This window comes from Odocoileus virginianus, chromosome 8, assembly GCF_023699985.2.
Source record: "Odocoileus virginianus isolate 20LAN1187 ecotype Illinois chromosome 8, Ovbor_1.2, whole genome shotgun sequence".
NCBI lineage: Eukaryota > Metazoa > Chordata > Mammalia > Artiodactyla > Cervidae > Odocoileus > Odocoileus virginianus.
Genome location: NC_069681.1, coordinates 39,612,316 through 39,624,155, shown reverse-complemented (window position 1 = coordinate 39,624,155; position 11,840 = coordinate 39,612,316). Strand labels below are relative to the sequence as shown.

The following is an 11,840-nucleotide window of genomic DNA, read 5'->3' as shown; positions in this document are numbered from 1 at the left end:
CTCAGTATACGTGGAAGTGTCTTTTTGTTACAGCCTTTTGGGGGAAACAAGTAGTAACATATATGAAAATTTCAAACGCAGAGACCACTCTCAGTTCAGTTCAGTCGCTCAGTCGTGTCTGACTCTTTGCGACCCCATCAATTGCAGCACGCCAGGCTTCCCTGTCCATCACCAACTCCCGGAGCTTACTTAAACTCATGTCCATCGAGTCGGTGATGCCATCCAACCATCTCATCCTCTGTCCTCCCCTCCTCCTCCCGCCTTCAATCTTTCCCAGCATCAGGGTCTTTTCCAATAAGCCAGTTCTATCACATCAGGTGGCCAAAGTGTTGGAGTTTCAGCTTCAGCATCAGTCCTTCCAATTAATATTCAGGACTGATTTCCTTTAGGATGGACTGGTTGGATCTCCTTGCAGTCCAAGGAACTCTCGAGAGTCTTCTCCAACACCACAGTTCAAAAGCATCAGTTCTTCGGTGCTCAGCCTTCTTTACAGTCCAACTCTCACATCCATACATGACTATGGAAAAACCATAGCTTTGACAGACCACTCTATGATCCCCAAATTTCATGATGTATAATAAAGATATTGCAAAAAAACATGTTCACTTTTATGTTGCTTACAATAATGAAAATCTGGATACAATGTATATGCCTACTAGTATTGTCTCACTTTTTAAATGTAATGGGCTGATAAAATTTAATGCAATGGGCTCTAAAATTTAATTTAATGCAATTGAATGATAATGGCCTTTAAAAAGGATGTTCCAACAAGGAATGAAGGCCAAAATATATTGCAGGGAATACTTATGGTTTTATCTGACCAGACTTCCCTACCTTTTCTGATGTTCCCAAGTTACTCACCCAGGCAGACCATAGAATGTGCATCTGACTCACCATAGGCTAAATGAATCCTCTTCCTGAGATTTGGAATTGGGCTAAGGTTTCAGCATAGTCTGGTTGCTCTTATTGAACTCTGAGGACCTATAAAAATTTGTGACTTGTTAGCTATACTTATTCAAATGAAATGAGGAAGCAAGAAGCCTGTCTTCAATGAGAGAAAGAAATGAAGATGATCATGAAGATTAGAAAAAGAAGAAATCTTCACAGTATTCAAGGCCCATGTTCAGATATTTTTCAGGACCGATTTTATTCCTGTCCTTGGTTTTTGAACACCACCAATTTGTAAATGTAAGTCTTAAAGGATCCACCCTGAACTATTAACAAGGAGTTACATTTGGTATCAGTATGAGCAGGGAAATGAGGAAATGAGGACTTCCATTTTTATCTCATACTTTTTGTCTAAATTTTTTCTAAGCAGCATGAGTTACTTTTATAATTAAAAATAATGTTATTTTTAAAAATCTCATAATATTAATATCTCCAGTTTATTCCTAGTCAGCCAGAGTTATAGAAAATGCTGGATACATGATATGAAGTTTTCCCTCAAGATTTCCTTTTCTAAATTACAAGGTCTGTTGTGAGAACTTGCTTATATGTAATAAAAGCTTGTTGTCAAATGAAAATAATTTATACACATTTATTCATGAAATGATTTTGAGCGTCTACTCTCAAGATATAGTCTCTGACCAGCTGGAGCTTACAATATATTAAGGTATTCAGATAAATCAGTAGACATTTACAATATAGTTTGGCTAAGTGTCCAGGTAGGGTAGTAAGAGATTCTGGTTCTTGGGGTATCTAACACAGATCTGAAGGCTTGAGAATGTCTTCTTAACGTGCCTTGGGAAAATAGAGTAGGAAAATGAGATAACGTGGGGGTTAAACAGTAGAATATGTGAAATACTGCAGCCAGAGGAATCTGCAAATGCTATAGGCCCAGAAGGGAGCATTTGGAGTGTGTCCGGCAAACTACAGTGGCTCCGTATAAGGATGGACATCAAACACTGAGAGGTGGAAATCTGAGAGGCTTGAAAGTCATATTCTGAAGAGTTTGAGTTGTGTGCTAAGGCAGAGAGCCTCTGAAGGCAAGTGATACAGTCATACAGTGTTTCCCAAAGCTTTCTGTGGTTCTAGTGTAGAGATGGACTGTGTGTAACCACTTGAAGAAAACTGACTATTGTCAAATCAGTTGTCATAGGCCAAGTAAATGATGGTAAGGTGGTGGCCTGGGTAGTACAGAGGCTAGTACTTCGAACGGAAGAAGCTCTAATAAACTGGTTCTTTGAACTGATTGGATGGAGGGAGCTTAGGATGGAGGTTGGGGTAGGGGTGAGGGGTTGCTACAATTCTCAGCTCTCTGGCCTCCGGGATAATGGCATAACACAAGAAGACAGGAAACCTAGGAGGGAAAAGTCGGTTGGAGGTGCCAAGTGGCCAGGCGTTAAGCTGTGGACAGGGGCAGTTTCCTGCCTTTGAGACATCAAATTGGGCACATAGGACTTTCTTGGGTGGAGCATTTCCTCACGTCACCAGAAATGGTGCTGTTGTGTCTGTCTTCTTTCCGAAACCCACACATCACGGGAAAACCTTTCGGGCCGATGCCACGCGCAGGCGCATGCGCAGTGGCACCACGCGCGCGGCTGAGAGAAGGGCAATAATTTTTCCATAACCAGAAGCAACATCCTCCTGAGTCTCCATAAAAAAGGCGGGAACTAGCCAACACGCGGGGGAGTGATGGGACTCCCGTATCTGCAGTCCCGCCCATGTCAGCCTCTGATTGGTGGATACCCTTGGACCGTGGCGGAGGGGCCCATCTCATTGGCTGCTATTCTCCTGGGGGCGGGCCCGCGATGCCGGTCCTGCTCCTATCATCCCCCTCCCCCCATCTCAAGCTGTCGACGTGGGGCCGCGGCCGCGGGCGGTTAGGGGTTGGGGTGTGGGTACCGAGCAGGAGGTGGGGATGGGGGGGCTGCGGCTTCTGGCAGTGGCCCTCACCTGCTGCTGGTGGCCACCAGGCAGCCAGGGTAAGACTCTGCGGGGCAGCTTCAGTAGCGCCACGGCCCGAGACGCTCAGGGCCAAAGCATCGGCCACTTCGAGTTCCACGGTAGGTTCGGGGCCGGGGAGAGGGATGAAGGCGCGTGGGCCCATCCCGCGGGTCCTTCCCTCCCCGCCTCTCTTGGGGAGTCTGGAGCTGGCAGCAGCAAGGCTAGGGACTTCAGCCAGTTTACTTGCGCTTCCCCTGTCGCCGGTTGTCTCCCCTACCGCGGCTTCCCGAATCATGGCGTGGGTTTATGGCCAACCCCTCTGTTGCAGCTCCCCCATGAGGGATTGTATCCTGCACCTAAAAGACCGTTTCCCGTTTTCCTCTCTGTTCTCTCTCCTGCTGCAAGTTTGGAGATCCTTCGCTCAAAGAAGCGTGCTTTATTCACTCCTGTCAGCTTGATTGTGTACACTAAGACACCGTAATTACATTTGAACGTGTTCCAGAACTGAGATTTCCTGGGTTTTGTCCTTTTTGTTTTAGGATCAATTTGTTAAAACCTGCTTACAGCACAGAAGTTTCGAACTCTCCTCACCACGTCTTATAATTTAGTTGTCACTGTTGTCGGAATAGTTTGTTTACTTCCCTAGATTTACTGTGGACCACGAGGCCTAGGATGAACTTGACAGAAATGCATGCAAGTGCGTCCTGGAAGCTTCTTAATTTGTATCCTATGTGACCTTTCTGAAATGAGATTGCATTTGATTCTTCACTTCTGGTCCCCCTCAAAAATCCATAATTATTAAATGAATGAATCTGCTTTCATTCTAATTTTTGCTTCATTTGCACCCTCCAAGTTTGTTTTTCTTGATACTTACTCTTAGTACTCTTAATTTGACTACTACTGTATTTCAAATAATTATTTGCTCTGATGAAGTTAGGACCCTTATTTTATTTTATTTTTGGCCGTGCTGTGTGTGGCATGCACAAGTGATAGTAATGTCACTACGATAAATGGCACAGTCTGGACAGTGCCATCAGAAAATCTGGCGTGTATGGCTTATTTATGATTTGCAGACAGGCTTAGACAGCCCAAATATTTAATTGATGATTACCTGATAGATATAGAGGAGAAACAAGTAATAAATCCAGATTTCTGAGGAAAGAGTGAGGAATAGAGTGTTTCAAGTATATTAACATATGCACTTTCTCTTTTTGTGTGTGTTTTTACTATCATCAGTTTTCAGTGAATTCGAATTCAGTAAAATAGTAGTACCAAGACCATACTTTTGTAAGTACCGAAATAGGAATTGTAATTTAGAACATGATTCAAAATGTTAGTAGGGGATAGAATCACTTTTAAGGCTGTTGATAATTTATAATGTGATTAGTTTATGTCAGAGACTTAAATGATTTTTTGATACACACTATACATATAAATTTGTTTAAAATGTTTTGTCAAAGTGATAATAGTATAAAACAATAACAAGATAATTAAAAGATCTTAAGATGAAAAAACAGTCCCTTGTTTCACTTTTCCTTACTCACAGTCCCTTTCCCTAGAGGGACCTACTTTTTGCCATTTCTCTTCTAGGCCTTAAATGTAGTTGCGGTGTGCAACAAGGCTCATTGTATAGTTGTCTTACAACATACATTGTTCTGAAAATTCCTATGTAAAAGTCACAGATGTCAAGTATATCTGAAATTCATTTATTTAAACTTTCTTACTATATTATATATATTTGCTTTTTATAGTAAAAGAATAATTAAATATTAGCATCCATGTTATGTTAAAAACCAAAAGAAACTGGCAGGACATTCCTATAGATAATTTATAAACAAGTGTTAAAGATTTGGAGTGGTTGCAAAATGAGGCGAAATTCTATCACAGTGCATGTCTACCTACAGCAGATGTTGCTGTTTATTCAGTGAAAAGCAATCAGTTATCAGCTGAAGCATAAGGAAACACAACACATTGTTTTGCATAATTAATGTGAATAATCACTTAACTTGTGTCTGAATGGGATGATCATTCTAATATGAAGTACCTAGTTAAAATGAGATTTAAGAAAAATTGTGCTCTTTCAATCCCCATTTTGATAGAGCTATTGAATTGTCCTACCATTTCAGTTCCATACAAGATCAAACTAGTTGATAATTTTCACTTTGATGTCCCAGGTGACCATGCTCTCTTGTGTGTCAGAATCAACAACATAGCAGTAGCAGTTGGAAAGGAAGCTAAACTCTACCTGTTCCAAGCCCAGGAATGGCTAAAGCTGCAGGAAGGTGGTCCTGAGTATAGCTGCAGTGAAAAATTATCCAAAGCTCAGTTGACAAGTGAGTATTTCCCCTTTTCTTTGATCATTATGTGTTTTTTTTTTTCCTCCTTAATGTTGGGAGTATAGTATTTACATATTAAGATGTTTCATGGCACAGCACACACCACACTCTGCCTGGTACATTTTAAGCTAAATTTTAAGGAAACTAATCTCTTTGATCAAAAGATAGACTGCCTTTTCCCCCTCTTATTCAAAATCTTTGAAAAAAATATGCAGATAATTTATAAAGGTATGCTTTCCTTCATTCAGACTTCTCATAGGCCACATAATTCCTACCAATATGGCAGATGTATTTTGACCCAGTGGCATGGAGTGAATAATTATATTTGTTGAATGCTTATTGTCTGGTAGCACCAAGCTAAACACTAAGCATGCGTTATCTCAGTTCATTGTATAATTTACCCCAAGTGACGCTGTTTTGCAATATGCTGTTGGCACACTTGGGACCTAGTCACACGGTGCCACAATGTGTCATTTTGGACCATCCCAGGACCACATCATTTGTAAACTGCAAGGTTCACCTCTGGAGAGGCTCTGCTTTTATTATTCTTGTTGCCCGAATCCTTGATCTCTTCCGTTCTCATCAACATTGTCCCATGCATTAGGGTGTTTGCCATCCAGAGTGAGTGCAGGTATTTTTAATGCAGAAATAAAGAGCCTGCTATTATGCCATGCTACCCATCCTACCCCTTGGAAGTTAACTGGTTATTAATTAGGAATGTGAAATATCCATGAGAAAAACTGGGAATTATCTTTCTCCCCTTTTGCCCTTTATTTCCCCTACCATGTTCTACGTATTGATGAGTCTCTGAGTCTTCTCTTAGTCTAGTCAGTCAAGCCCTGCCATTTCTAAACATCCATTCTTTGTCTTAGCAGCTGTCTGGTTCCCTCATAGCCTGAGTAGGGACAAGAGTACAAGTCCCATATCATCGCCGCCTATTGTGGGGATCTCTTGTCTAGGTTTCTGAGGTGACATTGACAGTCTGCTGAAGAAGCCTGAATGACTAGATTCAGATATCAAAGAGACAGTTACTTATTTACCTCAATCCTGAATTGTAGAACTTATCTGGGAAATTCGTACAAAAGGTCATTGTCAGTTTTCTTTGCCTTTCTACACCGATTTGCTCAGCTAAGTGTTCCACATAAGTATAAGAAGTTCTGACCTTCAGTTCCCAGTTCTCGTAATGTCCGCCACCATGCCCATCCAAACCTGATCCTCTTCCAGCGTTCCCTGTTTGAGGAACTGGCACCACCATCTACCTAGTGAATGAGCTAGAAACCAAGGAGTCTTCCAACACTCCTTTCTTTAACCTCTCTATCCCCTTCCTGTCTAGTAAGTTTCCTCTAAAGATCTCTTGAATTCATCTACTTTTCTTCATCTTACCCCCATCATGTTATTCCAGGAGGCCATAGTCTCTCGCCTGTACTATTGCAATTCCTCCTGCCTGGCCACTGCCACGGTGTTGTTCCCCCTCTGCAAGCAGAGTTACGGAACCGCAGGTTTACACCCTCACCACACCCTTAAATACTGCAGTGGGTTCCTACTGCTCCGAAACAGAGACGGCCCTCCTAACCGGATCAGGAAAGCCGTCCGAGAGTCTGGCTGATACCAACCCCCCACGCCCAGCTTCATCTCACAGCATTGCCCACTTTGGCCTCATTTTGTGGGCAGTGCCGGTTCTGTCTCAGAGCTCCCCTGGGCCTTTGCACAGGCTTTTCCTGTTTGTTCTTCCTCTTGACTCTTCCAGCCTCTAAGTTAACACTTGAGGTTTTATAGCCTGTTTTCTTCCACAGCACTTGTTATAGTTACACGTTTATATTTATTTGGTATAAAATCAATCAGTGAGAGCAGAAGGGCTCTTCTGATCTATTCATTCATTCATTCATTCATTCATTCATCACAATACTTCCCATACTATGCTAGGCACTAGTGATAAATCAAGGGACCAAAAGACTGACACTGTCCACACTGCTTAAGGCTGCTAGGGTATGGATCAGGTCACTGTGAGTAAATGTGAAACTTGTGATAAGAAGTATGAGTATTAGTTACATTTGTGATTGAGAGAGAGTGAGAATTTACAGTCACCATAGTGCTCAGTTAAGCATTGGCTAAGTATTTGTAGGATGAATTGTCATGCAGCTTAGTGCTTGAGGGGTTTTTGGTTAGTAGGTCATTTCCTTTGTATTTGGCACCTTAAAGTCTTTTTGCTTCTCTGTTAAAAATTGATCAGACAGTTTAAAGCTTTGAGCTGTAGGAATCGATTTATTTTCTTATATGGTCAATGTTATACCATATTGTATATGCATTTGCAAAAACATCATTTTTATATCAGTCAAATACCTTCTGCCACAGAACTTATGTATATGGAAAGACTTGGTCCACTGGAAAGACCACTAAACTGAGAATCACTGTTAGTAACTTGTAATAAGATCTTGTTATCTTTCACCTGCACTTTACCTATCTATGCAATAAGGAAGTTCAACTAGTTTTCTCCAAGGTTCCTAAAAGTCTAAAATGCTGTGATTCTAATTATGACCCTTTAGGTGGAGTTGCATGTATAGAGAGCTATAATTTATAAAACCTCTTGCTGTTGTTTCTTTTTCTATTCTCCCTTCCTTTTCCTTCTCTATTATGTGAAGGATATTTTTTGAAATTGTTGGAACGGAATATCTCAGGAAACAGGAATTTTTGAGGAATGAAGATTGTTTTGTTAAATTTGAAAGTCTGAAATAAATTAAGTACTGATGGCATATATATTCCTTTCTACATATTTAATCAGTTCTTTTTCCACAACAAAAGCCAAGTCTTAACAAAATCTATATTCTCTAACTTTTGCATATTATTTTCATATTTATAGTATATTGTTATCTAGAAGCTTTGATGCATTGAAACAAAAAGCATATCCTTAAATTCATGACAGTGTAGTAGTATCACATATTTGAAAATAATTCCTTGTAAAAAAAAAAAATTCTCATTTCCTGACCATTAATGAGACTTTTAAGTATTAATAGCCTTTCACCTACTTGGTGATGAGCTCATTAACTGTGCCTGATTCCTATGTAAAACCTTATTGCTATTGCTGCCATGAACTATGAAAAGATTAGTAGATCTGAAAAATCTCAGTGTTGACTGTTGCTTGTGATTATATGTTCTCCCCAAATTAATGTTTGAAGAATTCTTTTTCAGTCTTCCTTTTTTCTGTTTCAGTAATGACATAAACCATCAGACTTTTTTAAGTGGTAAAAACTATTTTGTAGGGTTTTTTTTTTTTTTTTAGAGCAAACAAAGAAGACATTTAAAGCACAGAAAATGAGTTTCTATGCAAAAGAAATTTGCTGTCAGATAAGAAGAATTAAATGTAATTTTATATATAAAACATTTTCAGTATTGTCTTTTTATATCATATGTATATATTTCCTTTGGTACATTTGGTATATTTTATTAACTGCTTAAAAGTGTTAGTACTTATTATTTTGAGTAATTTTGTTAACAGTATTCATTACATTTTATAATTCTATTGGGCAATTAGCCATTCAATACCATTCTCTGCAATTCAAGTTTTGTTAATATTTGAGGTACTAATTGCATCAGCATACAATAAGCATGCTGTGCTCTAATCTTTTGTTTTAAAAACAATGAACATGCAGTTTTGTCAAGAGGCTTATTTCCTAGGCTTACTGAAAAAGGCAGCAAGACAAAAACTCAAGCCAGTATCTGTTTATGATGTGGTAATTTAAAATGAACACATAATTTAAAATGAAACATCAGAAAGTATATTGATGAAAATATAATAGTTAAATTCTTATATTATGTTATCTTAAGAGAAAAAGTGGAAGTGATAAAACCTCAACACAGCAGAGCTTTTATATAATAAACTCAGATTATATAATTGCAAGCTGCACATTTCAAAAGCCTTATTTCTGAACTGCTTATTGATCATATATTGAATTCTTATTAAAGGTCTTCAAATATTTAACAGAAGCTTGAGTCCTTGCTACTTTTTCCCAGAAGCTGTGCCTTAAGAAAAACAGTATAAATGTCAGCTAAATTAAGACAGAAAAAAAAAAAGAACAATGCTGTGGTATTCTTAACAAAATCATCTTGTTCATTTTAACTACTATTAATGAAGTTCCCAAATGTAAAGTTTTAAGTCCTCCAAATTTGAATCCTGTCTAGATAAGTTCCTGTCTCAGTGATAAAGACAACTTACAAATAATGTTTTTCCAACTTTTTATCAGGAAAATTTTCAGTTATACATACAAGCTGAAAGCAGAGTGCAACCAGCATCTGAATATTCTTGGCTTAGGTTTAATAATTTTAATATTTTGTTACATTTGCTTTATGTTTGTGTATGTTTGATTTTTGTTTTGAAACGAAATGAATTCAGCATACATCTCGTAAGAGTAAGGACATTTTTCTCCATAAATATTACCGTAACAATACCATCACTGCGTTTAAGAAAATGAACAATTTCATAGTATCCTCTAAAATCTTTTCCATACGCAAATTTCCACAGTTATCTCAAGAAATTTCTTTCATTTATTAAAAAGTTTTGTGCTTTCAATTGAGGGAAAGATCAAGACTAGCTGGCACGCAGTAGGGGCAGTCTGGACTTGGGAATTGGGCCCATAATAATCCTATATTTTAAGAACTCTTCACTTAGGATTTTTATCTACTGTCTTCTTTGCTCCTTACAAGGATTCTGAGTCAAACAGGGCAAGTGTCTTAAGTTTACTACTGAAAAAACACATGTAGAGAAGTTAAGTATTTATATGAGTCCCAAGGTTATAAGACTTGCTCCTCTAACTCTCCTACTGTCTTTATTGCACATGGTGTTTGAGACTTTAGTCTGCTACCACACTTATGGTGGTAGTGAGTTTCTCTTAGATCAGGATCATAGTCTTGATTGAGAAGGGATCTCAGACATCATTTAGTGTTTCTCAAAGGGAGTACTATTGGCGTTTTGAGTATGAACAGGTCTTTATCATGGGAGACTATGTTAGGTTGCATGAGGTTTAGCTCTGCCCCACTTCAAGAATGTTCTCAACTGCTATGACAGCAAAACTGTCCCTATACATTTTCAAATGCTCTACAGGGGAATAGAATTACCCTGGATTGAGAACCATTGATTAGTGTAATCACCTTATCTTAAAGAAAGGAAAAGGGCAACTTGTATTCAGCAACCATGCTGAGTGTATAACTTAGTGCTTGCATTGGCTCTTTGCTCTAAGTATTATGTTCATTTTACGGATGAAGAAAGTGTCATTGTTTATGTAACTTGCCCCAAGTCATGTAGAAGGTAAGTACTGGAGCCAAGATTCAAGTGCAGGTCTGTGTGAGGCCAGCAGTTTGCACCCCTCAATACATTATGTAGATCTGACCCAGTGTAACAACTCTTACATTCCTGTAATTTCTGTTTTTCTGCTTTGAGTACCTTTTAAAGAAATAACCAATCAGGAAGAGATTTTGGACAATCTTTTGACGGTGTTTGTCAGCCATAGTTGTTAGATATAACAGTTTCCAAAGTTGAATGCTCCATATTTAAATATAACTCAAATAAGTAATTTTCAGAAATGTCACCATGATGGTTTACACAGCATTGTGAATGTACTTAATACACAGCTGTACACCTAAAAATGATAACTTTTGTGTTGTACACATTTTACCACTGCAACAAAGAAATTTTTAGTATTGCTCACTTACTTGAAAACTTTGGAGATATTTAATTGAAATTCAGAATTTCAATGAAACCTTTCTAGTCATTTGTGGTATTACATAGAATTTTCAAAACTATTTTATATTGGAGTGTAACCGATTAACAATGTGATAGTTTCAGGTGCACAGCAGAATGACTCTGTACATCTTTTCATGGAACTTTTATAGTGATTCCTTTGGTTGGTTAAATTCAATATTTTTACCTGTTTTTTGACTTACAGAACTTATTCCAGTACTACATCAGGGTGTATCGGATTACTGAGGCAATAAGAACTAAACAAAAGAATTCTAATTTCAAATTGACTGTGTGACTAAAACAATGACTACATTTGAGAGTTTTGCTTTGAAAGTGCTATTTTTTTTTCTTTGAAGTGGCCATGAATCAGACGGAACATAACTTAACAGTGTCCCAGACTCCTCACCCTCAGAAGTGGCACGTGTTCTACGCAGACAAGTACACGTGCAGAGAGGGCGGGGAGGAGTCTCAGGGGGAAGACATCCCATTTGAAATGATGTTGCTGAACCCGGATGCCGAAGGGAACCCATTTGATCATTTCAGTGCTGGAGAATCTGGTAAGGATATGCAGTTAGGTATCCTAAGTGTAGAAAAAGATTTATGCCTAGGAATCTTCATGTTGTGTTATTCGAATACTGAAAAATTAAAAACAACTTGTGTCCAACAGTAGAAAAATGGTTAAATAAACCTTCTTATAAAATTGTAACAGCTGTACTATTAAGTTTAAAACCAGAACTGGAAATTTTATGTTGTATGTTTTCAATTATGTTACAAAATGCAGAGAATAAACAGAAGTACAAAAATACAAACAGATTGTTTCCATACTTTGGCTGGTAGGCTTATGGATAGTTTATAGTTTCTGCATTCTAAAATCTGTTTTTATGATA

At 38.4% G+C, this 11,840-nt stretch overlaps 1 protein-coding gene across 3 annotated transcripts in view; it reads left to right on the top strand.

Moving 5' to 3' along the window:
* Nucleotides 1–2,839: 2,839 nt before the first annotated feature.
* GPR180 (G protein-coupled receptor 180) overlaps nt 2,840–11,840 on the top strand; it is a 64,502-nt gene continuing 55,501 nt past the window's right edge. For all 3 annotated transcript variants that reach the window (XR_011489062.1, XM_020884419.2, XM_070471519.1), the window contains exons 1-3: nt 2,840–3,005; nt 5,061–5,219; nt 11,310–11,510. Coding sequence is in view for 2 of the 3 variants with exons in the window: in XM_020884419.2 (XP_020740078.1) it covers nt 2,861–3,005; nt 5,061–5,219; nt 11,310–11,510 (505 nt within the window). In the remaining variant the exon portion in view is untranslated. The remainder of the gene's footprint in view (nt 3,006–5,060; nt 5,220–11,309; nt 11,511–11,840) is intronic.